We start from the raw sequence: 27555 nt of genomic DNA, 5'->3' as shown, positions 1-27555 counted from the left end.
TAATTGGTAGCCTAATAATTCCCTTATGAGTCCTTTTATAAGATGCTTATTAGGCTACATCAATAAGTGTTGTGTATTAATAAACACATTTATTGTTAGATTACAAGACATTTGTCAGCACTGTGCTTTTGCTTCTTCTACATCTGGACTGCAGTACATGTGCTTCAGGTTAAGCAAAGTGAATCCTAACTTTTCCCTAACCTTAACTAAGTGGTTTTTACACCCGATGACGCTGTGCCCAGAGTGTCCCATCTGGACTTCGGCGTGAAAGCATCGGTATTTGGTAATGAGACTGTGTTGTTAGTTAGATCTTAACGTTAATAAAACAACAACAACAACAAAAAACTTTTACAATGACATATAGGTAAGTTAATTCAACACAATAAATTTGTTTGTAATGCTGTTATAAATAATTACAAGAAACTTACAAGGCTTTGATTAATGTTCATAAGCAGTCTATAAACTTTCGAGTTTTTTTTTAATGAGTGCCTATAAATTTCTTATAATCTGACTATAAATGTGTCCATGATGATTATTACACTTATATAGTCTTATTAACACTTTGCAGTGTTAATTAGGATCTTCTAAAGAACGAAGGACCTTCATATAAAGTGTTACCGTCATTTGAATACCTTGTCATGGAGAAGATGCTACGATCCTCAGATTTCTGTCTGATTCGGTCTTGGTATTGCCTGCATGCTCTGTATGTCCTTTGTGTGTTCCCTTAGTCTTGTCCGGATTGTTTTCCCCAGCACACCTGCCTTGCTTTTGCCTTGTTAGTCCTTCCCCCTCATTCGTTCTTCCCCCTCATACCATTGTAATTTGGTAGAAATTGTACAATACTGTAAAATGTCATACTTTCACTTCCCTTGTCCATTGTTTCAACCAGATTGTCGTATCATCTGTTTGCCTGCCAATCTTCATGGTATCTGCCATTTTAGCTGGACTTATCTGTACACCTGCTTACAGCTGCATCAGTGAAGACTTTGCAACTACGTCATTTCCTCTGACGTCTGTATTTGGGTCCACCTGCCAACTCACTAATAGGGCAAGTTGTTACACCTTGAACCCGAGTGAGTAAAAATTTGACCTTGTTGGGTTTTTTTTAATCATTATATATTCATAGTTTTACATATGAGCTAGTTTAAAGTTTAAGAGGGGACCAGTAGTCTAATGATTTTGTCATCCTACAGTCACTCTGAAACAAAGAAATGAATATCATCACAGAACTTCTGACTCCAGTCCCAAGAGAAACACATCCTATAGTACAGTGTATTATCAACAACAAACTCAGTGACCTTCGGTGGTTTCTAGAGGACAATGACATTAATGGAGTTTACCCATTCCATGAGTGTGAAGATGTTGTGCCCCCCTTGACTGCTGCTGTCTCATGTCACAACGAAGATATCTTTGCTTTCTTGCTGCATTATGGTGCAAATCCAAACAAGACTTCTGGAAAGGGCCTTACTCCTTTGCATTATGTCTCACTTACCAAAGCTCCCCTAGTTTTTGTGAAGAGGTTGCTTGATGCAGGAGCTAATCCAAATGGATGTGGCCAAATCTTATGGACACCACTACATGTTGCTGCCCATAGCAACAGAGATGATGTGATGAAAGAACTAATCTCTGCAGGTGCAATCATAGGCATTATTCCATCTGCCTTCATGGATCCGGATAGTAAACGTATTAATAAAACAATATCTGAAATTATACATAAGCTTGCATCAAATGGTAATGCGTTTTGTTCCAAAGTAAAATACTTTGTTGACGCCCAAATCGCTCTACAAGAGAAAACACCTGAAGAAGTTTTCAAACTTAATGAGAGTCACTTGCTTAAAGAGGATCCTCGAAACCATCTGACCATGATTGAGGTACTCTTCAATGTTATTGGGCCATATGAAGAAAATTATCGTCAACAATGTATTAAATGGCTGAAAGACACAGGAAATCTCATCCCCTATGCTGCAGATGCAGTCAAACGCTTTCCAAACATTCCCCAGGAATTTTTATATGAGTCAGTTGAATGTGCACATGCAGTTTTCTGCACTGTGAAGGACATACCAAATGAGACGACATTAGATATGATCCCCCAACTACTGAATCTACTTTCGTCAAGAAAAAATCCAAATACACCAAAAGCTATTCTAGCAGCACTCTATATGATTATTCAGAAAACAAAAGTCAAAAGTGGCTGGAAGCGGAAACTCGTTGAGAAATTATGCACAACAGTTGCTCCTTTTGTGCAGAAGGATCATCCCTCTGATGTGAGAGTGTACACATTTGGCATCCTTGCAAGCCTGCTTTCATTTGAATATGTGGCTGACATCTTGACATCAGAGAGAATAACATCAGTGCCTGAAGATATACTTACATCTGCAGAAATGCAAATGAATGACAACCTGAAAAAAATGCTTCAAAGACTGCAAAATCATTTCAACAAACTCACTTGTGAAGAATCTACACCAAACTGTAATGATTTACCAGGATCCATGAAAAAGAAGAAGAAAAAGAAAAAAAAGTCAGAGCAGCAAGAGGAGCAAAATGATGAAGTTTGCCCTTCCACAAATGCTCAAACATCAGATCCTATTATGGAATCTGTCCAAAGTTCAAATGCTAAGCCATTCAACACCAACACTGATGCATCGCTGAAATCACAGAAATGGCTACAAATCAGCAAGAGATGGAGAGAAAAATTACAGAAGCTTGTTAACTCTGATGAAAGTAAAGTAACCAGAGTTGGAAGCCTGATGTATGTGAAAGATGAGGAATTCCACATAGCAAAGGGAAGTGATGGGACAGAGGTCTTCTTGGGGCTGAGAGATGACGGCACTGAAGTCGCAGTCAAGAGAATGTCCAAATTAAGCTATCGGGTCCTGAAGAATGAAGAAAATTTCTTACGGCTTCCAGAGCTCGATCACCCGTCCATTGTGCGTTACGTTGACTTTGCAGAGGATGAGAACTTTGGATACCTTATTCTTCAGCTGTGTGAATACACCCTGGAAGAGCACATCACAAATGAAAAAAACATTCTCCCTGAAAAGAAGAGAGAACTTATGCATCAGGTTCTCGATAGTTTGAGGGTGCTTCATTGTCAGAAACCACAAATTCTCCACCGGGATCTCAAACCCCAGAATGTCTTGATTGGTAAGAAGAACGAGAACTAAGGAAACATGTATGTCACAATCTGAAATTTAAAAAGTAGCCTATACACCAGTATTAGACATTGTTTTTATCATTGTAACGCTGTTTACTGTCTTGGTCTGTACCATTTGCCCTGCAGATGTCAGAGGGAGGGCAAGATTATCAGATTTTGGCATCAGCCGACGATTGCCCAAAGGACAAACAACTTTGCTCACAAGCAGTGCAGGAACCAGATGCTGGATGGCCAAAGAGACTTTGGAAGAAGATGCTAAAATACCATACAAGTGCAGCACTGATATACAGGTTAGTTTTCTTCTGTTAAAGCAGTTTAATTCGTGACTAGAAGAAACATCATTTTGTATTTTTTTATACTAACTCTTAAGGTGGCCGGGATGCTGATGTATTACATCCTCTCTGGAGGACACCATCCATTTGGTGGACGCTTTGACTGTGAGAAAAACATTTACAACGGGACGTACGATCTGGAACATGTTAAAGATGTTGTTACAAAGGATCTCATTGAGAGCATGATCAATGCAGAACCAAAGAAGAGACCTTCAGTGGAAGAGTGTTTGGCTCATCCCTTCTTCTGGTCAAATGAAAGGTGAGGTAGAATCATTTGAAGCATAACTTTCTTTGACTTGGATCCTATTTTCTTGTCTTTTCCAACATGCCAACCAATTCCGACCAAACTCTTGACAGCTGCTTCACTATAAGGCTGCATCTTACTCATATGTTACCCACATGTCCTGTTTTCACTTTGTTTGCCCACTCTGTAAAGAAACTTATTGGTAGCTTTTGTTGTTTGGTTGTGGTACTACACTGACCATTGTTTCTTCACTCATTGACATCCTGTCTGATCAAGATGATGTTACAAAAAGTTACTTTTATTCCAGTGTTTGGTTAGTGCATTGTAATCCTATGGTGTTGTAATCTCACAATACATTTAATTTGTTTGACTTTACAATAACATTTTAATAAGAATAAGAAAAAGATAATTTACCACATCAAATGATGTGGTAAATTATCAATATTCTGACTGTGGATTCCAAGCTTTCTACATGGACCTTGGTGGTTTAAAACTGCCCTACAGTCTTAGGATCAAAATGTCTTTGGGTCAAGTGTTGTTTTAGGATTAACTGGCATTTTATGTGTTCCCATATATTATTTACTACAAAGAATGACTGTCTTTCAGGAGGATAGACTACTTGAAAAAGATTGGTAATGAGGAGGAGATTAGGATGTATAAACAAGCTTGCCAGAAGCTGCTTGATGACCTGGACCAACATGGTGGGGATAGATTCTCTGAGTGGAGAAAGAAGGTAACTGAGATATAACTTTTGTTGCACCTCTATATGCCTGGAAGTGAGTCCGTCAGTAATTGTGTTTGTATTCCAGCTGCCATCTGAGTTGCTAGAGAAGGTGGAAGGCAAGAAGAGGACATACACTGACGACATCTTGGGATTACTGCGCTTCATACGCAACCTCCATGAGCATTAGTAAGTCTGACTGAGTCTAAAATGATATAGGACCTTAAAATGTCACAGAAAAGCCACCTTTGGGTGTCTGATTGGCTTTGTGGTGCAAGTTCCATGCTGTTTAAAGGCTCCCACTGACTTCCAGCAAAGTCACCATTGGTATGCCCTTGAGTGTTGCAAAGACACAAACTATAGCATGCGCTCACTCGGTGAATTTTTGTCAGATCTAACTGTACGTTCAGCAGTGCGCAGATAGCTACGCTAGATGGAAGGATACATGTGTTCTGTCATTATAGTTCCAACCAATTAACTTCTCCTGAAGCGACGTCTTGGAGAAAAATCCAAGACATGTATTTCAAATACACATAATTCACTGTGTAAATAGGACAGCTTCCTAGTTGCTGTAAGGTTTATTTGTTCACTTGAACAGAGCTAGGCTAATGACTCCCATAGACTTAATGTTAAGCTCGACGTGACATGCTACCCATTGGAGGTGAACCACTGGACATACAGAGGTGGAAATGGTATCAAACATCTTGACAAAATAAGAGTAACGAGGAAAAAGAGTATTTTGCCCAAAACGTTCAAGTATTTCTTTAAGCTACCTTCATCAGTCAGCAACGTGGAAAGAATAATTTTTTAACCTCCTCTTCCTCTCTCCTGCTGGGCTACTGCAACTCTGTTGCTTTCTAAATCAGGTTTCCAACTCATACAGGATGCAACAGCTTGGAGTTTAACTGAAAGAAGAAAATTCACAGAAGAAATGTCTTTTCCCATTTTGTAGCATCACTTTAGTTGATGCTCATAAATTTGAAAAGACAGGTTTGGATGCCAGTTATAGCATTAACCTCCTAATCCTTTGTTAGCATGACCTTTGCTTTTACTGATGCAGCTATACTGTAGCACTCAAGCTAACCATCATTTATTCAGATACGCACAGTCAGGGACGGGTGACTTGACTCTTCCTCACACTGAAATAATAATGTCATTCACTGTTTGCAGTGCTGAGGATGCAGCCAGTATTGATCTGATGTCGGTGTTTCCTGATCTCGTTGGATGTGTCTACAGTTTTGCCAAAATCCACGGCTGGAATTCAAGGATCACCTTGAAAACATTTTTCAAAAGTGAAGACAAACCCTCTGCTGCTGTAGCAAAGTCAGCAAATGTTGAAGGAAGTCTCACCGTCCCAGTTCAAGAGTCTGGACTCAATGACCTGAAGTGAAGTGGATCAGAAATGCCAAAAGAGACAAATCATGAGTAATTTTTATGCAGTTCAGATGTTGTAATCCCACATTTTAATTGGCCTGTACATAAAGGTGCAATTCAGTTTATATATACAAGTCAATCATAATGTCATATTCTCCCTGAAATAGTATATACAGCCATGGTAAGGGCTAAGAAAGAGCTAAGCTGTGCAGTAGACTTTTGCAGTCAATGTGTTTGGTACAAGTGAGCGCAGATACATGGGCATTTACACCTAGGTTATAACTAGCGTATCACACACAACAAAGACACATGAGGAACTGAAACCCAAACGTGAACAGATATTGAAATGAAACGGGGTCTGCCACCTGCTCATAAGTGACCTGAGAGTGTTTTCCAGATTCCAGTGATTGGAACACACCCCTTTCAGTTCTGCTTCTGAAGGGGGACATGGTCTTTTGTATGATATAATTTCCATATTTTTATATTGCCCTTTCACTCAGGTTTAGCACTGGTTCATATTGAGTGCAATTCAAAAATAGACGTGGCGATGAAGTGAATAAGGGGGTAAGGAAGTTTTTTTGATGTAGCTATGGACTGGACAGTTACAGGAGCGGTCTGAACCAGGACCTTCACAGAATACCATTATTGTAGATATACTCTGAACTCTTTGATCAAAGCCCATTTTTGCAAATTACCTAAAAGGGTAGCAGATTTTGAATGTCATAATATGGGAATATGGCATGAGTGTTGTGTTTTCCTGATTTTTCCTGGCTTCATTACAGTTAAGGGATGCAATTTTCTGAACATACTAGAACGTTATAGCTGTTTTATTTTTCTGCCTCTATGTGCTTGGTCATAATACTCATATTACCAATAATATTCTTTTATCAGAAAACTTTTGCATCATCTAATAGTCATCCTGACGGTTTTGTCACAATATTGATATCGAGTTATTCTGTCAAAGATATTGTGACATTTGTCTTTGTCCATATCCCTCAGCCCTATTCTGATGACTTCACCCTTACCTTACAGCAGTGTTTATATAATGGCATTTGCTATAATTTTCAAGCCACTGATTAATGTTGGATGGATGGCATGTACTGAATTTTTTACTATTGTATGTATATTGTTATGGTGGCCTATGCCTTGTTGATGCATCTGACAATTGACCAATCAAGTGTCTCTGCCTCTTTGGACTGCTGCCTCAGTATAAAGGGTAAATAAAAGGGTGTAAAAGGGTATGTTATTGTTTCATTTAATCTAACCTGTTAAAGATTCTAATCTGGGATCAGATTGTCCTAAAGGAGTCAGATGGGATAATGAATGTGAAGCACACTGATGTCCAAACTCCCCTTGGTGGACAGCAGCCCTCCTCTGGCATCTCTGCATTCAGGAAGGGGATGATGTCAGTCTTTAGGACTTTCTGTTGAAGGTGCTGATGATAATCATGTTGGGATGTGCAGTGAGTTTGATATGTCCTGTGCTTATTTTAGATTAGTTTTAATCCCTCCTGTTACCTTCAACACCTGGATGTGAGACAGATCTCAGGCTACCAAATTTGTCAGGCCCTGCTTAAGTTTTGGATCAGCTGAGGTAGTAAGGAGTTTGGTTGCTCCTCCATGTGCCACTTAACCTCATGTCCTCATACCCTCTAGTAATGTACAGTATGTTGCCTTACCTGCACTGGGGTACCGTGTTGTGATGGGCCTACAACGCCCCCCTCTGGCTGCGGTAAAGCATCACACCCCTTTGCTTTATACTTACAGGGAAATGTCTTGAAAGCACAAACCTTTAAAGCTGAGAGCCCAGTCCATGGAGTCCAGTTGTTTTGTCAAAGCTGTTACTGTAGGTGCTACAGATTATTCTGCGAACAGTAAAGTATCAAGCCATGGTTTTATTTTAGGAAGTCATACTGAGTGAGGACTGATTGTAGCTGAAGTCTTTTTAAACAAACAAAAAAATCTGTATGTCCAAACATGCAGAAAACTAAAAAGTTTGATGTAAATGTGCCAACCTGCGTTGAAATGCTTTTCCTTTCTTTCATACATTTATTTGAAAATACTGAATGTTGACATACACTACCAGTCCAACGTTTGGACACACCTTCACATTCAATGTTTTTTCTTTATTTTTACTACTTTCTACATTGTAGATATATACTGAAGACATCAAATATATGAAGCAAGATATATGGAATTATGTAGCAAAGAAAAAATTGTTAAATAACTCTAAATATGTTTTATATTTTAGATTCCTCAAAGTAGCCACCCTTTGCTTTGTTGACAGCACTGCAAACCCTTGGCCTTCTCTCAATGAGCTTCATGATGTAATCACCTGAAATGGTTTTCACTTCACAGGTGTGCCTTGTCAGGGTTCATTTGTGGAATATCTTGCCTTCTTAATGGGGTTTGGACCATCAGTTGTGCTGTGCAGAAGTCAGGTTGGTACACAGCTGACAGCCCTATTTGACAACTGTTAGAATTCATATTATGACAAGAACCAATCAGCTAAGTAAAGAGAAACGACAGTCCATCATTACTTTAAGAAATGAAGGTCAGTCAGTCCGGAAAATTGCAAAAACTTTGAACGTGTCCCCAAGTGCAGTCGAAAAGTGCTATGATGAAACTGGCTCACATGAGGACTGACCCAGGAAAGGAAGACCAAGAGTCACCTCTGCTGCTGAGGATAAGTTCATCCGAGTCACCAGCTTCAGAAATCGCAAGTTAACAGCACCTCAGATTAGAGCCCAGTTAAATGCCACACAGAGTTCTAGTGGCAGACACATCTCTACATCAACTGTGCAGAGGAGACTGCGTGAATCAGGCCTTCATGGTGAAATAGCTGCTAAGAAACCACTACTAAGGAAAAGCAACAAGCAGAAGAGATTTGTTTGGGCCAAGAAACACAAGGAATGGACATTAGACCAGTGGAAATCTGTGCTTTGGTCTGATGAGTCCAAATTTGAGATCTTTGGTTCCAACCGCTGTGTCTTTGTGAGACGCAGAAAAGGTGAATGGATGGTCTCTACATGCCTGGTTCCCACCGTGAAGCATGGAGGAGGAGGTGTGATGGTGTGGGGGTGTTTTGCTGGTGACACTGTTGGGGATTTATTCAAAATTGAAGGCACACTGAACCAGCATGGCTAACACAGCATCCTGCAGCGCCATGGCATCCCATCCGGTTTGTGCTTAGTTGGACCATCATTTATTTTTCAAGAGGACAATGACCCCAAACACACCTCTGGGCTGTGTAAGGGCTATTTGACCAAGAAAGAGAGGGCTGGAGTGCTGCGCCAGATGACCTGGCCTCCACAGTCACCGGACCTGAACCCAATTGAGATGGTTTGGGATGAGATGGACCGCAGAGTGAAGGCAAAGGGGCCAACAAGTGCTAAACACCTCTGGGAACTCCTTCAAGACTGTTGGGAAACCATTTCAGGTGACTATCTCATGAAGCTCATCGAGAGAATGCCAAGAGTGTGCAAAGCAGTAATCAAAGCAAAGGGTGGCTATTTTGAAGAATCTAAAATATAAAACATGTTTTGACTTATTTCACACTTTTTTTTTTTTTTACTACATGATTCCATATGTGTTCATTCATAGTCTTGATGCCTTCAGTGAGAATCTACAATGTAAGTAGTCATGGAAATAAAGAAAAACCATTAAATGAGAAGGTGTGTCCAAACTTTTGACTGGTAATGTACAAGCTACAAAAAGTACATATACTTGGGTTTGAAATGCCACCTCCTGTCTGTCATATCACACAGAAATCAGAGCAAATCTTTGCTCATAACTTAGAAATACTACTGCAGCTTGCAAGAGCATGACATTCAAAACAGAGTGTTCACTGTTTTTAGATACAACTAAAAACGCAGAAGTCTTAAAACAAAGTGCTTCTACTCATATTAACTGAATGATATTACTATTGGTAGAGGAAAATAACAGAATATGCAAGCTTTATCACATGCAACTTCTTTTTGATGATTGTTTTAAGCACATTGAATGTTGCTGTCAAAATATAGGCTACTGTAAGCTTAATCTGTTGAGTGTCAAAATAAATGTGTGCAAATAAGATTTTAAGATGTGTTTCACAGTGTTTGTATCAGGATTTCTCCCCTGTCAAGAATGAAAATGGCTTTGTGAAATGAACCAACATGTCACCCCCTCACCACTGGTGCCATCACACTTTACCAATCCCAAACAAACACCGTCCATCACCTTGTTTTGATCTGTGACTGTAGTAGCCGAGATCGCAACCCATACATCAACTTTTCATTATAAATACGTAGTGAACAGTAAGTGGAGCTTTGTTTGTAGTTCAGTTTGAGGTTTCTCATCTTATCGGTTTATTCAGAACAACTGACACTGGAGTTACAAAGACTGCCTTGCAAATTTGAAAGAGAGATTTGAGTGTTATCCACAAATCTATGAGTATCCACTTTAGGAAGTTATCAACACAAACACTTCTACAGACCGCATCTCATGTACTCATCATGTGCCATGAATACATACAAACCAAACTTTTAAAGACGCTTGTGGTACTTATTTGCCCTCCCTTTATGTGTGTATTCCAAGTGGATGGTAGGCTGTGTGTGTGTGTGTTTCCCTTTCTTTTACAGATGGCCTCAGATGGCCTGTGCAATCACAGCAATGCACCTGGAGAGTTTTCACACAACATGATTACCTTGCTGCGCTCAGTAAGTTGTGACTGAGTGTGTAAATCTCTCTAAAGCTAAGAGAACAAACCAACGCAGGCACTAGTTTATGTAGCATACACCGAATGCGGCCTGCCTGTCCAGGGACATGACATCCCCTCTGCGTGGTAGACATGTTCCTGTTATAAGAAATTTAAACTGTTCAGTGTTTGAATCCCTTTATTAAAAATTATACATTATGAGTATCGATCTATTCTATATATACATATTTTATTCTGTCAATATTTTGCAGATATATCTCATTAGACATATGCAACTTAATGCAAAGGTTCAAAGGTGAAAGGTCTGTTTTTCTTTTTCTTCTAGTCTTTGTACTGATCGGCTTGATTTATTTGTTGTTTGTTGTGTTTTATGCTTCTCAAGATATAGGCTGTTTTTCTCTCCTAGTATTGATAGGTGGGCTTATATTTTGTCGTTTTTTTTTTTTTCTAGTCTTCTAATGGTCCTGTGCAGTGGTGCAGGACAGTCGAAATTATGAGATACCAAGTGTGCGTGGTGCATCCAGCTGCCACCTCAGCCACATCGCTTTGCTTTTCTCTACACCAGTTTCTTGCTTCAAATTCTTTCATGGGTGGGTTTTCTAGGTGAAATCCCCATGTGAATCAGCATGCAGATGAAGTTTTTCATCTCAGGTAAACAGTCCTCCATGCACTCACAGTCTATCTCAAATTCCAGCACAACTCACACCGACAGAGCTCATGGCAAACAGCTTCTGCACTTTGACAGCTGCATAAAAGTATCTCATAATTTCGTTTTTTTCCCCCTCATAATTACTATTTACCATAGACATCTCTTATTTCTCCTGGCAGATACCCGGATTCCGTGAAGACACGCCCCTGCTCGTTGCCTCCGTTGGTAAACGTTAGGTCTAGGGCGGGGCTTAGGGTTGTCTTAGCCAATTACAGGCAGGTTTTCCCAGAATACGGGTGTGAAAAAAAGGCGCGGCGGAGGGCTCCACGTCTCCACTTCCTGCCACTGAATCCGCCAATTCAAACTCCCCAGTCAGAGACATAAATTACAGAGAAATAGTAAGTATTGGCAAGATAAGCAACCCCTCCATCGCCTACATGCTTGTAAGTATATTTTACAACATCTTATTGCAGTCTTACGACGTTATTTAACCTGAAACCTGAGACTGCTTCCGTCCTCCCAGAGAGGACGGAAGCAGTCTGTTGTTTCAGTGTCTTCCCAGCTGGCATTTTAACATTTAGCCTACCGTATTTCACCAATTAATCGCCCGGGCGTTTAATATGCAAAATCGACTTGGACCCCGGGCGTTTAAAAGAACCAGGCGGCTATTCGCTGCAGGCCTTTATTTATTTTTGCACCAGGTCATTATCGTGATGACAGCTACTGTCCAATATATTTTCAGTCGGTCGATTTAATATTACGGTACACCCTTTTGTTCTAACGTTAGCTAGCGCTCTTATTTTGACAGAAAATGGAGGTGCCGCACTGTTATTGTGCGGCTAACTGTTTACTTCTGCAAAAATAAGGTGAATAGCCTTACTTTGGGTTACCTACATATAATGCAAATAATCGCCCCGGCGGTTATTCGGGTGGGCGTTTAATACGCAAAATGCGTGCAGACCCCAGGCGTTTATAAGAACCAGGCGGCTATTTGCGGCCGGGCGATTAATTGGTGAAATACGGTATTCAACACTGAATCAACATCATAACTCATGGGTGAATCAATGTTGAATTTGGTTTTGATTTTGCAAAGCGAATCAACGTTGATATTGTGATGTTGTTTCAACATGAGTGAACTAATGTTGAAGGCCCAGCAGTAAATTAATATGGGGGGGGGGGGGGGGGCGTCTGAATCACTAAAAATTAATAAGGAGAAACTCTGAACGTGCTTGCCACCTTTGCGACCGCGTGGTAACCCACCAGCCCTATGCTGTTAGTAGGTTGTGGAGTGTTGTCGCTTTTGCCCAGGTGGGGAGTTGAACCCTGGTCTCCTGGGGCCTATTTCACGAAACCTAGATTAGGCTTTAAACCTGGATTTAGCAGCTATCCTGGCTTAATCTAGCCAGGATTAGGGATTAATGGGTTTCATGAAAAGTGGATTATCTTGCGAGATTAACCTGGCCAGTAAACTTGGCTATAATGAGCCTGAACTCGGTTTCATGAAAGTAATCCCATCTTAATTACCATGGAAACTTAGCCTAAGCCTTAGCCTGCTCCGGACCAGGCTAGAAGTCAAGCTTAAATTAATCCAGTGCCCTGTTGTTTAACTTTGTGAAATTACTATTAGTCAATGACTCCAATCGTAAACCAATGACTTTGTTAATTCAACACCTGTTAGTATATGGACTAATTTCAAATTATGCTACATTCAAATAAAATGAAAATAAAAGCATTAAGATATAATCATTTTAATTATATTATTCTAATAGTGTGTGACCATGAATCATAGTTGTTTCACAGTGGCTCATGTGATATAATCATTGTCACTCTCAGTCTCTCATAATTTTGGAAGAACATTTGTACATTTGTATTGCCATGCAATCGTGACACTGCATGGCACTGCAGATGATAGAGTGATAGATAGAGCGTTGGTAGTACTGGAGTTTTCCCCCACAAGAATCACCTTGCTCGTTCGGAACAAGTGGATGCACCTGTGGTGTCCACTCCCAGCTGAAGGTCTGATTAATCAGCGGGGCTGGGTGGATATATAAGGGGCAGTTGCTTCTCAGTTCAGTTGGTTTTGTGAGTGTGTGAGAGAGCCAACACCCTCAGTTGGCTCTCTTGGAATTTAGTCAGGACGGATTGACTTTGTGTGCTGTGTGGGGTTTTGTGTTTTGTCCTTCCCCTGCTCCACTGTTTTCCACTCATTTCTTTTACTGGGTTTTTTTTGTTGTTCTATCATTTTGATAGATTTAGTGGGTGGCAGAGAGAAGTAAAATTCCCCTGCCACCTTTTTGAACCCAAGACCCAGTTTTGTTTTTCATGCAGTTTATGTTAGTTTCCCCTTTGGCAACCTTTGTTTCTCCAGTTTATGTTCTACTTGAAACGTAACACTTTGGAGATTAGTAGGTTGACAACTGCTTAGCCTATATATTTATGGACTAAATAATAATAATATAAATAGGCTAATATATATATTTTTGGACGACTTATGCATTAAGTTTGTCACCAACAATTTGCCACGCTTTCTCCCTTGCTTTAATTGCCTTTACGGTTTTTTTTTTTTTTTTTTTCGCTTTTATTAGATCAAAGTCAAGTACATGAATTATAAAGGCAACACACATTTTTCAGTAGACATTGCTGTAAATACACTTAAGTATAAAAATAACAAAAAAGAAATTACAATGATTTACAGTGAACAACAAATAATGTGGAGAAAGGAACAAAAGAAACAAAAAACTTCAGGGTCTGTTAATGTGAGACGTCTAAGTAATTTCTGATTTGTGATTTTTGAGTTTTAAACAGTAGTTAAATGTGATTTAAATCTTTTCTAAAAATAAAAGTTTATGCATAAAGATTATGTTGTAGTTTTTTTATTTATTTATTAAGAAGGTATAAGATAAACAACTGTGGCATTTTTCCATCGTACATAAATCAAAGATATAGGGAAAAAAGGCAAGGAAATATAAAATCAATGTTAGTGCAGAATCCCAAAGTACTTCGGTAAAAGGCAAGAGCAGATTAAAGCAGATAGCAAATAGGTAGGCTACAACGAAAAGAAAATGAAAAATAAAATGAATGAATAAATAAATAAATAAATAAATAAGTGAATATAGATTTCATTGACTTTACTGTTAATAACCTCCTTTACTTCCTCATATGCTTGTATTAGGCGCTGAGTCTCATCCAGACTGAGTGACGCAGCCCTCTGCTTAGCTCTGATTGGTCACGTTCAAGGAATCTACGATCGACCGGCATGGTCTTTTGAAGGGAGGCGTGATCGCGCACCAGCCTGGCTTTCACAATCCAGACTCGCTAAAGTCGCTCCTTCTCAGCCTGACTTGGCTTTAGTGGAACGGAATAAACCAGGCTGTGCGGGGCAGGCTTTAGCAAGCCTAGATTTGTCTTATATCCTGGCTTATTTAATCCACCTTTCGTGAAATAGGCCCCTGGTCTCAAAGACAGTAAGTCTGAGCGGAAAATAAAAGGTATCATGAGAAAGGTAAGGCTTTGGGCTTTCAAACTGTGTCTTATTTGCCAACTCCCCCAAATGCCCGAGATTCGGCGAGTTAAAAAAGTGTGTGTTTGTCCTTCTCTCCTCAGCTTGTGGGTTCCAGGTATTATGGGAGTCAATGGGGGAGAGAGCTGGCACTCCTGCCTCGTCAAGTGTCACAGTGTAAAAAGTATACATTGCTTTGCTTTTCTAGTTACATTTTTCAAAGCAGAACTATTTTTCCTACTATTTTCGTACTACTTTCCTAGTGATTCAGACGCGCACCCCCCGGCAGCGGGAACGGAATTTTCTATATTAATTCACTGTTGGGCCTTCAACATTAGTTCACTCATGTTGAAACAACATCACAATATCAACGTTGATTCGCTTTGCAAAATCAAAACCAAATTCAACATTGATTCACCCATGAGTTATGATGTTGATTCAGTGTTGACTAAATATTAAAATGCCAGGTGGGTGGAAGAGGCCAATAGGTTGAATCAACATACAGATCTTGTTTATATTTCAACGTTGATTTATTGATAGGTTGTCAACGTTTCCACAATTGTTAGCTTTATATATTATTTCAACATTGTTTCAATGTAGAAACAACAACTGACATGTTTTGAATTATATTTCAATGTTGAACGTCGGTTGAATGCCAGCTGGGTGTACATGTATGTTTGTATTTACAACAACAGAGGAGTTTTATCAAGTAGTCAGTCATCTGTAGCTACAGCAAGCTCAGGTGAAGTTTCCTTACCTTTAAACGATTCCCCAGATTATTTCAGGGTACAAGCAGTCCGCTATGAGGGACGAAAAATGACAAAACAATAAATAAATGAATAAATAAATAAATACGCATATAAATATATAAATGCATAAATAATTAAATTAATAAGTATTTCTACATTTATTTATTTATTTTTGTTTTTATTCATGCATTTATTTATTTATTTGTGTATTTATACATTTATGCATGTATTTATTTATTTATTTTTACATTTATTTATTTATTTATTTATTTATTTCTACATTTATTTATTTATTTATTTATTTATATATTTATTTTTACATTTATTTATTTATACTTTTATTTATTTCTACATTTATTCATTTATTTATTCCTTCTTTTATTTCTACATTTATTTATTTATTTCTACATTTATTTATTTATTCCTACATTTATTTCTGTATTTCTACATTTCCACATTTATTTATTTCTGTATTTCTGTGTCGTATGTTAATAAGGTGGGCGGTTCTTACATTAGTCTTAAGCACGATTGGTTTGTGGGTGTGATCCTATCCACTGCTACTGCCTGGACTGGCAATAGCAGTGGATAGCAGTGGACTAGCTAGCCCGTCAACACCGGGAGATTTTTGGGGGGGCTAGCGGGGCTCCAACCGGAGGGAGGGAGGGGTTGTAGTGGAGCGCCGACCGGGCGAGCGGGGGGGGGGCTGTAGTGGAGCGCCGACCGTGTGTGTAGTCGGACTACTGGAAGTAGTCGGTGGGTGCATGATTTACCACATCATTCGCCAGTGACCTTAAATCACTGACGATGCCTCTCAAAACACTTTCCATTGCGTTTTACACAGTAGCTAGTAGGGCATTAATGTAAACATCGACCCGTCGAAAGTCGAAGAAACACACACACACCCACACACACACACCCACACACACGGTCGGCGCTCCACTGCAGCCTCCTCACCCCCCCGGTCGCCCGGTCGGTGCTCCACTACAACCCCTCCCTCCCTCCGGTTGGAGCCCCGCTAGCCCCCCCAAAAATCTCCCGGTGTTGACGGGTCGACGTAACGTCGACGACGTGGAAAAGTCTGGCGTTGTTAATGCCCTAGTAGCTAGCTAGTCCACTGCTATCCACTGCTACTGCCAGTCCAGGCAGTAGCAGTGGATAGGATCACACCCACAAACCAATCGTGCTTAAGACTAATGTAAGAACCGCCCACCTTATTAACATACGACACAGAAATACAGAAATAAATAAATGTGGAAATGTAGAAATACAGAAATAAATGTAGGAATAAATAAATAAATGTAGAAATAAATAAATAAATGTAGAAATAAATAAATAAATGAAGAAATAAAAGAAGGAATAAATAAATGAATAAATGTAGAAATAAATAAAAGTATAAATAAATAAATGTAAAAATAAATATATAAATAAATAAATGAATAAATAAATGTAGAAATAAATAAATAAATAAATAAATAAATGTAAAAATAAATAAATAAATACATGCATAAATGTATAAATACACAAATAAATAAATAAATGCATGAATAAAAACAAAAATAAATAAATAAATAAATGTAGAAATATTTATTAATTTAATTATTTATGCATTTATATATTTATATGCGTATTTATTTATTTATTCATTTATTTATTGTTTTGTCATTTTTCGTCCCTCATAGTCCGCCGGCTATGAGCTTTAATGACATACATTTTTAAAAGTCTATGTTATTTTTTTTTTAGTTTACCTTTTATTATTAACAGACAGAAAACGCTTGTCATCCTCGCCCTTACACAGACAGAACAAAGTAAACTGTATTAGCTTGTGTATTACAAACCATAAACTCAAATTTTATACTGAAGTTGTTGCACAGGATTATGAAATGAGGCCCACCCCAGAATGACCAGAAACCACATACTGGTTAATAAGAGGGAATATAAAACTACATAAAAATCTAATTCTAAACTGTAATCATCAGGTGAAATCTGAGATCTTAGCTGATCACTATTTTAATACTAAAAGATTAAAATGGTTAAAGAAGCATGATCTGATGATTAAGCAAATGGTTAAATACAGTGCTACAAGCAAAACCTTTTTGATTTTGAATGATAACCTTGTTGTAAAACGTATCATTCGTTCTATATGCATTCTTCTATTTTTATTTTTTGTTCTTCTTTTTCTTCTTTTTTTTGGGTTTCTTCGGGGACTATCAAACCTCTTTATCTGTATGCAGTTTATAGAGTGCAAAGGGCACTTGTAGTAACGTAGGCCATGTTTTATGATTGTGTGTATAATCTGCTGTTCAGCATGCAAACGATAAGCGATGACTTCCTCAATTTTTATCATGATGGTCATATAACTATATTATTTAAAATCCAGTGTGTCTCTTGTTCAAATTTTAAATTACATTTAAAAAGACAGAACTTCAGAATCAGAAATACTTAGGCTAACTGACCTCAGAGAGGGGTTATATTCTCCATTTTATCATTTAGCCTATTTATTTTTTGGATGGGGGTTGGTTAAATTTTTACAAAGAGCACAACACATAATATGAAGTTACACTCATCCAATAAAACAATTTCAGTTTTGCTTAAGTCATTCTTATAAGGCTAATGTGATCACTAGTTTATAAAGTTTGGGAACTTTGGAAATATATTCAATTAACAGGTTTCCAAGTCAGTCTATAATAATAATAATAAGACATGAATATTTAATTTTGTTTTGCCCAACACTGATGGAAGAGGCTCCATTATAGATGTCTTACAGTTTGAAAATTAATATTTTGTCAACGCACTGAATGTGTGTCCTCATGATAGTCCAGGACACACAGTCAGGTTTCTGTAAGTTGGTCAGTTTTGCTAAGAATATTTTGTTATCTGTTCAGGCCATGAAACTCAACCCTTACAATCCTCAGTGAAAACTGTTTATTCCTTTAAGGTCACTGACATTGGTCTCAGAGATATCATAACATTATAGGCTACTTCAGTGGTTTCGAATATTCAGTCATCAGATCAAAGCACAGCATTTCACATAAAACAGTTTATTTATCATCCTCATAAGTGTTAGTTAATTGGTAATAAGGCCCTTATGAGTCCTTTTATAATATGCTTATGACATCAATGAGTGTTAATAAGACTGTATAAGTGTATTAATAAACACATTTATTGTTAGATTACAAGACATTTGTCAGCACTGTGCTTTTTGCTGCTTCTATATCTGGACTTAGCACTACATGAGCTCAGGGTTAAGTAAAGTTAACCCTAACTTTCCCTAACCTTAACTAAGTGGATTTTACACCCGATGACGCTGTGCCCAGAGTGTCCCATCCGGACTTCGGCGTTTGTATCAGACACGAAGGGGCGTGAAAGCATCAGTATTTGGTAATGAGACTGTGTTGTTAGTTAGTTCTCAGCTTCTTAACGTTAATACAACAACAAAAAAGCTTAGTAAAGTTTTTACAATGACATAATAGGTGAGTCAGTTCAACATAATAAATTTGTTTGTAATGCTGTTATAAATAATTTCAGGAAACTTAGAAGGCTTTCATTAATGTTCATAAGCAGTCTATAAACGGCCATGTTTTTTTTTTTTTTTTTTTTTTTATGAGTGCCCGTAGATGTCTTATAATCTGACGATAAATGTGTCCATGATGATTATTACACTTATATAGTCTTATTAACACTTTTCAGTGTTAATAAGGATCTTCTAAAGAACGAGAGACCTTCATATAAAGCGTTACCGTTATTTGAATACCTTGTCATGGAGAAGAATCTGATTTCTGTCTGATTCTGTCTTGATATTGCCTGCATGCTCTGTATGTCCTTTGCGTGTTCCCTTAGTCTTGCCCAGTTTGTTTTCCCCCAGCACATCTGCCTTGCTTTTGCTTTGTTAATCCTTCCCCCCTGATACCATGGTAATTTGGTAGATGTCGTACCATACTGTAAAAGTTAATACTGTTACATCCTAGTCCCTTGTTTCATCCAGATTGTTGTACCATAGTTCCTTGCCTGCTGTTACCAGTCCTGCTTTGTTACTGTTTTGTTCAGTCTTGTTTCCTGATATCAGTTTTGGCATCAGTTTAGTCAGTTTGTTTCACCTTGCCCTCTGTTTGCCTGCCAGTCATCTGTGTGGTATCTTCCATCTTAGCTGGACCTGTACACCTGCTTACAGCTGCATCAATGAAGACTTTGAAGACTTTGCCTCTGATGTCTGTATTTGGGTCCACCTGACTACTCACTGATAGGACAAGAGGTTACACCTTAAACCTGAGTGAGTACAAATTTGACCTTGTGGTTTTTATCATTATATATTCATAGTTTTACATGTGAGCTAGTTTAAATTTTAAGAAGGCACCAGTAGTCTAATGATTTTGTCATCCCACAGTTACTCTGAAACAAAGAAATGAATATCATCACAGAAGTTCAGCTAACTCCAGTCACAAAGGAAACACATCCTATAGTGCATTGTATTATCAACAACAAACTCAGTGACCTTCGGAGGTTTATAGAGGACAATGACATTAATGGAGTTTACTCATTCCATGAGTGGAAAGATTTTGTGCCTCCCTTGACTGCTGCTGTCTCATGTCACAACGAAGATATCTTTGCTTACTTACTGCATCATGGTGCAAATCCAAACCAGACTTCCGGAAGGGGCCTTACACCTTTGCATTATGTATCAATTTCCAAAGCACCCCTAGTTTTTGTGAAAAGGTTGTTTGAAGCAGGAGCTGATCCAAATGGATGTGACCAAGCCTTATGGACACCACTACATGCTGCTGCCCAGAACAATAGAGATGATGTGATGAAAGAACTAATCTCTGCAGGTGCAAAGATAAGCATTATTCGATCTGGACTCATGGATGTTAATACTGTTAAAAGTATGAATAAAAAAATATCTGAAATGATACATAAGCTTGCATCAAATGGTAATACATTTTGTTCCAAAGTAAAATACATAGTTGATATGGAAATTGCTGTACAAGAGAAAACACCTGAAGAAGTGTTCAAACTTAATGAGAGTTACTTGCTTGAAGAGGATCCTCGAAACCATCTGACCATGATTGAGATACTCTTCAATGTTATTGGGCTATCTGCAGAAAATTATCGTCAACAAAGTATTAAATGGCTGAAAGACACAGGAAATCTCATCCCCTATGCTGCAGCTGCAGTCAAACGCTTTCCAAACATTCCCCAGGAATTTTTACCTGCCTCAATTGGATGTATACATGCAGTTTTCTGTACTGTGAAGGACATACCGAACGAGACGACATTAGATATGATCCCCCGACTACTTGATCTACTTCAGGTGACAAAAAATCCAAATACACCAAAAGCTATTCTAGCAGCACTCTATATGATTATTCAGAAAACAAAAGTCAAAAGTGGCTGGAAGCGGAAACTCATTGAGAAATTATGCACAACAGTTGCTCCCTTTGTGCAGAAGGATCATCCCTCTGATGTGAGAGTGTACACATTTGGCATACTTGCAAGCCTGCTTTCATTTGAATATGTGGCTGACATCTTGACATCAGTGAGAATAACATCAGTGCCCGAAGATATACTTACATCTGCAGAAATGCAAATGAATGACAACCTGAAAAAAATGCTTCAAAGACTGCAGAATCATTTCAACAAACTCAGTTGTGAAGAATCAACACCAAACTGTAATGATTTACCAGGATCCATGAAAAAGAAGAAGAAAAAGAAAAAAAAGCCGGAACAGCAAGAGGAGCAAAATGATGAAGTTTGCCCATCCACAAATGCTCAAACATCAGATCCTGTTATGGAATCTGTCCAAAGTTCAAATGCTAAGCCATTCAACACCAACACTGATGCATCGCTGAAATCACAGAAATGGCTACAAATCAGCAAGAGATGGAGAGAAAAATTACAGAAGCTTGTTAACTCTGATGAAAGTAAAGTAACCAGAGTTGGAAGCCTGATGTATGTGAAAGATGAGGAATTCCACATAGCAAAGGGAAGTGATGGGACAGAGGTCTTCTTGGGGCTGAGAGATGACGGCACTGAAGTCGCAGTCAAGAGAATGTCCAAATTAAGTTATCAGGTCCTGAAGAATGAAAAAGATTTCTTACGGCTTCCAGAGCTTGATCACCCGTCCATTGTGCGTTACGTTGACTTTGCAGAGGATGAGAACTTTGGATACCTTATTCTTCAGCTATGTGAATACACCCTGGAAGAGTGGGTCACAAATGAAGAAAACATTCTCCCTGAAAAGAAGAGAGAACTTACGCATCAGGTTCTCGATAGTTTAGGGGTGCTTCATTGTCAGAAACCACAAATTCTCCACCGGGATCTCAAACCCCAGAATGTCTTGATTGGTAAGAAGAACAAGAAATAAGAAAACATGTATGTCACAATCTGAAATTTAAAAAGTATACACCAGTATTAGACATTGTTTTTATCATTGTAACACTGTTTACTGTCTTGGTCCGTACCATTTGCCCTGCAGATGTCAGAGGGAGGGCAAGATTATCAGATTTTGGCATCAGCCGACGATTGCCCAAAGGACAAACAACTTTACACACACGCAGTGCAGGAACCCAATGCTGGATGGCCAGAGAGACTTTGGAAGAAGAAGATGCTAGCATACCATACAAGTGCAGCACTGATATACAGGTTAGTTTTCTTCTAATAAAGCAGTTTATTTTGTGACAAGAAGAAACATCATTTTGTAATTTTTTTATACTAATTCTTAAGGTAGCCGGGATGTTGATGTATTACATCCTCTCTGGAGGACACCACCCATTTGGCAGACGCTTCAACTGTGAGAGCAACATTTACAACGGGACATACAATCTGGAACATGTTAAAGATGTTGTTTCAAAGGATCTCATTGAGAGCATGATCAATGCAGAACCAAAGAAGAGACCTACAGTGGAAGAGTGTTTGGCTCATCCCCTCTTCTGGTCAAATGAAAGGTGAGATAGAAGCACTTGAAGCATAACTTTCCATCTTTGACTTGGACCCTATTTTCTTGTCTTTTCCACCTTGTCAACCAATTCTGACCAAACTCTTCACAGCTGCTTCACTATAAGGCTGCATCTTACCTGCTAATGCGTGGCTCTTGAGGGAAGCTCTGGGCCGATGTAAAAATCAACCTTAAAAGTTACTCGCATGTCCTGTTTTCACTTAATTTGCCCACTCTTTAAAGAGACTTAGTTTGTAAAATTTTGGTCGTACTTGTGGGTTTCATTGTTGAAAAATTGTAAACATTCAAAGAAGTAATGCCTCACACTATCCGCCCTCTAACCTGCTGAAAGCCAATGGGTGAGTTGGGATTGTACAAGACTGTTCATCCAAAAACACCTCATGGAATTTACCACATCAAATGACGTGGTAAATTATCAATATTCTGACTGTGGATTCTGCGCTTTGTTCATGGACTTTGGTGGTTTAAAACTGCCCTACTAGTCCAGTAATTTTAGGCCAAAATTGGGGTCAACCTAGGACAAATTGCAAGAGAAGCAAACTCAACTGATTTTGTATCCTCAGTTTGTCCTGAGTGAGGGAAAAAAGTCCCAAGGAATCCCATTGTTGGAAAGTTTTGAAAATCACCTATTTATGACCACATATTACTAAAAAACACTGTTTTTAACACACAGGGGAAAGGGACATTTAAACAGTGAATTAAAAGGTTACTATATACATAGTAACCTTGAATTAAAAGGTTACTATATAACAGTGAATTAAAAGGTTACTATATATATAGTAACCTTTTAATTCACTGTGTAAATATCTGTTCTGGCATTTATTCCTTATATTTCTTATTAGCGCATATCAAATCAGATAATGTGTGATATGTATGTGTAAACAGAATAATTCAAAGAACTTGTAATTGACTTTTTTTTCTTGTCTTTGTGTGTGTAATCAACTTGTGAATTTTTATAGTGATATCTGAAAGCAAAATTTTGAACCCCTTTCCCCTGTGTGTTAAAAACAGTGTTTTTTGGTAATATGTGGTCATAAATAGCTGATTTTCAAAAATTTCCAACAATGAGATTTCTTGGGACTTTTTTTCCCTCACTCAGGACAAACTGAGGATACAAAATCAGTTGAGTTTGTTTCTCTTGCAATTTGTCCTAGGTTTTTTCATAAAATGACTGGACTATACAGTCTTAGGAAAGTCAAGCCTTTGTTGTTTGGTTATGATACTTCATTGACCATTGTTTCCTGTCTGATCAAGATCATGTTACAAAAAGTTACTTTTATTCCAGTGTTTGGTTAAAGTGCATTGTAATCCTATGGTGTTGTAATCTCACAATACGTTTACGTATTGTTTGACTTTACAATAACGTTTTAATAAAGTGTGTGTGTGGGAGGAGGGGGAGGGGTGGTGTTTTCTTAGTTTGTCAATTTTTGGTCATATTTCTGGGTTTTAGTGTTGCAGAATTGTAAACATTCATAAAAGTGTAATGCTTCACACTATCCACCCTCCACCCTGCTGAAAGTCGATGTGGTAAATTCTCAAAATTCTGACTCTGTGGCTTCCATGCTTTCTACATGGACCTTGGTGGTTTAAAACTGCCCTACAGTCTTAGGATCAAAATGTCTTTGGGTCAAGTGTTGTTTTAGGGTTAACTGGCATTTTATGTTTCCATACATTATTTACCCCAAAGTATGATTGTCTTTCAGGAGGGAAGACTACTTGAAAAAGATTGGTAATGAGGAGGAGATTAGGTTGTATAAACGAGCTTGCCAGAAGCTACTTGATGACCTGGACCAACATGGTGGGGTTAGATTCTCTGAGTGGAGAAAGAAGGTAACTGAGACTGAGACAAAATAACTTTTGTTGCACCTCTATATGCCTGGAAGTGAGTCTGTCAGTAATTGCGTTTGTATTCCAGCTGCCATCTGAGTTGGTAGAGAAGGTGGAAGGCAAGAAGAGGACATACACTGACGACATCTTGGGATTATTGCGCTTCATACGCAACCTCCATGAGCATTAGTAAGTCTGACTGAGTCTGAAATGATACAGGACCTTAAAATGTCACAGAAAAGCCACCTTTGGGTGTCCGGTTGGCTTTGTGGTGCAAGTTCCATGCTGTTTAAAGGCTCCCACTGACTTCCAGCGAAGTCACCATTGGTACACCTTTCAGTGTTGCAAAGACACAAATCACAAGATGCGTCCCCACTCAGTGAATTTTTGTCAGATCTAACTGTACCTTCAGCAGTGCGCAAATAGCTACGCTAGATGGAAGGATACATGTGTTCTGTCATTATAGTCCCAACCACCTAAACTCTCCTGAAGCGACGTCTTGGAAAAAATTCCAAGATGTGTATTTCAAATACACTTAATAACTAGTAATAGGACAGCCTCCTAGTTGCTGTAAGGTTTATTTGTTCACTTGAACAGAGCTAGGCTAATGACTCCCGTAGACTTCAAGTCTTGATGCTAAGCTCGACATGACATGCTACCCATTGGAGGTGAACCACTGGACATACAGAGGTGGAAATTGTATCAAACATCTTGACAAAATAAGGGCAACTAGGAAAAAGAGTGTTTTGCCCAAGACGTTCAAGTATTTCTTAAAGCTACCTTCATCAGTCAGCAAGGTGGAGAGAGTAATTTACATCTTAATTTCCTCTCCCTCTCTCCTGCTGGGCTACTGCAACTACAATGCTTTCTAAATCAGGTTTCCAACTTATACAGGATGCAACAGCTTGGAGTTTAACTGAAAGAAGAAAATTCACAGAACAAATGTCTTTACCCATTTTGTAGCATCACTTTAGTTGATGCTGATAAATTTAAAAAGACGGGTTTGGATGCCCATTATATCATTAACCTCCTTTGTTAGCCTGACCTTTGTTTTTACTTATGCAGATATACTGTAGCACTCAAGCTAACCATCATTTATTCAGAGATTCACAGTGAAGGACTGGTAACTTGACTCTTCCTCACACTGAAATAATAATGTCATTCACTGTTTGCAGTGCTGAGGATGCAGCCAGTATTGATCTGATGTCGGTGTTTCCTGATCTCTTTGGATATGTCTACAGTTTTGCCAAAATCCACGGCTGGAATTCAAGGATCACCTTGAAAACCTTTTTCAAAAGTGAAGACAAACCCTGTGCTGCTGTAGCAAAGTCAGCAAATGTTGAAGGAAGTCTCACTGTCCCAGTTCAAGAGTCTGGACTCAATGACCCGAAGTGAAGTGGATCAGAAATGCCAAAAGAGACAAATCATGAGTAATTTTTATGCAGTTCAAAAGTGATAATCCAACATTTTACTTGGCCTGTACATAGAGGTGCAATTCAGTTAATCATGATGTCATATTCTCCCTGAAATAATATATACAGCCATGGTAAGGGGCCGGGCTAAGAAAGAGCTAAGCAGTGCAGTAGACTTTTGCAGTCAATGTGATTGGTATAAGTGAGCACGGATACATGGACATTGACAGCAGGGTTGTAACTAACCTAGGTCATGTCCATATCGCTAACATTTTTTTTTATCAGAAAACTCGTGTCATCCAATAGTCATCCTGACAGTTTTGTCACAATATTGATATCGAGTTATTCTGTCAAAGATATTGTGACATTTGTCTTTGTCCATATCCCTCAGCCCTGTTCTGATGACTTCACCCTTACCTTACAGCAGTGTTTATATAATGGCATTTGCTATAATTTTCAAGCCACTGATTAATGTTGGATGGATGGTACTTAATTTTTTACTATTGTATGTATATTGTTATGGTGGCCTATGCCTTGTTAATTAGTCTGATAATTGACCAATCAAGTGTCTCTGCCTCTTTGGACTGCTGCCTCAGTATAAAAGGGTAAATAAAAGGGAGTGTAAAAGGGTGTGCTATCGTTTCATTTAATCTAAAGATTCTAATCTTACCTCTGTCATATTGTATTTCTGTTTCTTGGACAGGTTGACTGTAAAACTGAATTGCCCTTCTGGGATTAATAAAGTATTCTGTATCTGTATCTATCTGTATCTGTATCTGTAATCTGGGATCAGATTGTCCTAAAGGAGTCAGATGGGATGATGAATGTGGAACACACTGATGTCCAAACTCCTCTTGGTGGACAGCAGCCCTCCACTGGTGTCTCTGCATTCAGGGAGAGGATGATGTCAGTCTTTAGGACTTTCTGATGAAGGTCCTGCAGGTCTTCTGTCATTTCTGCGATCAGTTTATAGCGCTCAATGGTTCCCAAAGTGTTCCTGCTGCAGTGAATGATAATCATGTTGGGATGCGCAGTGAGTTTGATATGTGCTTATTTTAGATTAGTTTTAATCCCTCCTGTTACCTTCAACACCTGGATGTGAGACAGATCTCAGGCTACCAAATTTGTCAGGTCCTGCTTAAGTTTTGGATCAGCTGAGGTAGTAAGGAGTTCGGTTGCTCCCTCATGTGCCACTTAACCTCATGTCCTCATACCCTCTAGTAATGTACAGTATGTTGCCTTACCTGCACTGGGGTACCGTGTTGTGATGGGCCTACAACACCCCCCTCTGGCTGTGGTAAAGTATCACACCCCTTTGCTATTTACTTACAGGGAAATGTCTTGAAAGCACAAACCTTTAAAGCTGAGAGCCCAGTCCATAGAGTCCAGTTATTTTGTCAGAGTTGTTACTGTAGGTGCTATAGATTATTCTGCAAACAGTAAAGTATCAAGCCGTGGTTTTATTTTAGGAAGTCATACTGAGGACTGGTCATAGCTGAAGCCTTCTTAAACAAAACAAAAAAAAAAAATCTGTATGTCCAAACATGCAGAAAACTAAAATGTTTTTGGTAAATGTGCCAACCTGCATTGATATGCTTTTCCTTTCTTTCATACATTTATTTGAAAATACTGAATGTTGACATACAAGCTACAAAATGTACATATACTTGGGTTTGAAATGCCACCTCCTGTCTGTCATATCACACAGAAATCAGAACAAATCTTTGCACTTAACTTAGAAATACTACTGCAGCTTGCAAGAGCATGACATTCAAAACAGAGTGTTCACTGTTTTTAGATACAACTAAAACTAAATACTGTAAAGTTAATCTGTTGAGTGTCAAAATAAATGTGTGCAAATAAGATTTTAAGATGTGTTTCACGGTGTTTGTATCAGGATTTCTTCCTTGTCAAGAATCAAAATGGCAATGTGAAATGAACGAACACACA

At 38.6% G+C, this 27555-nt stretch overlaps 1 protein-coding gene across 5 annotated transcripts; it reads left to right on the top strand.

The window, feature by feature from the left end:
- Window positions 1-537: 537 nt before the first annotated feature.
- LOC115376849 (uncharacterized) lies at window positions 538-26364 on the top strand. 5 transcript variants are annotated; one of them, XM_030076652.1, is made up of 8 exons: window positions 11495-11612; window positions 19562-19684; window positions 19799-21755; window positions 21887-22053; window positions 22135-22355; window positions 24070-24196; window positions 24282-24382; window positions 25369-26364. In XM_030076652.1, the coding sequence occupies exons 3-8, from the start codon at window positions 19817-19819 to the stop codon at window positions 25586-25588; spliced, it is 2775 nt and encodes a 924-aa protein (XP_029932512.1). In that variant the 5' UTR covers window positions 11495-11612; window positions 19562-19684; window positions 19799-19816; the 3' UTR covers window positions 25589-26364. The 5 variants fall into 5 exon arrangements, with proteins under 5 accessions (XP_029932516.1, XP_029932515.1, XP_029932514.1 ...); XM_030076653.1 differs by having other exon boundaries at window positions 11507-11567; XM_030076655.1 differs by lacking the exons at window positions 11495-11612; window positions 19562-19684; window positions 19799-21755; ... (1 more) ...; window positions 22135-22355; window positions 24070-24196 and adding exons at window positions 557-1073; window positions 1194-3144; window positions 3281-3444; window positions 3525-3745; window positions 4337-4463.
- Window positions 26365-27555: the final 1191 nt, after the last annotated feature.

This window comes from Myripristis murdjan, chromosome 18, assembly GCF_902150065.1.
Source record: "Myripristis murdjan chromosome 18, fMyrMur1.1, whole genome shotgun sequence".
Classification (NCBI taxonomy): Eukaryota; Metazoa; Chordata; class Actinopteri; order Holocentriformes; family Holocentridae; genus Myripristis; species Myripristis murdjan.
The sequence above is the reverse complement of the archived record's forward strand: the minus strand, read 5'-3'. Positions and strand labels throughout refer to the sequence as shown.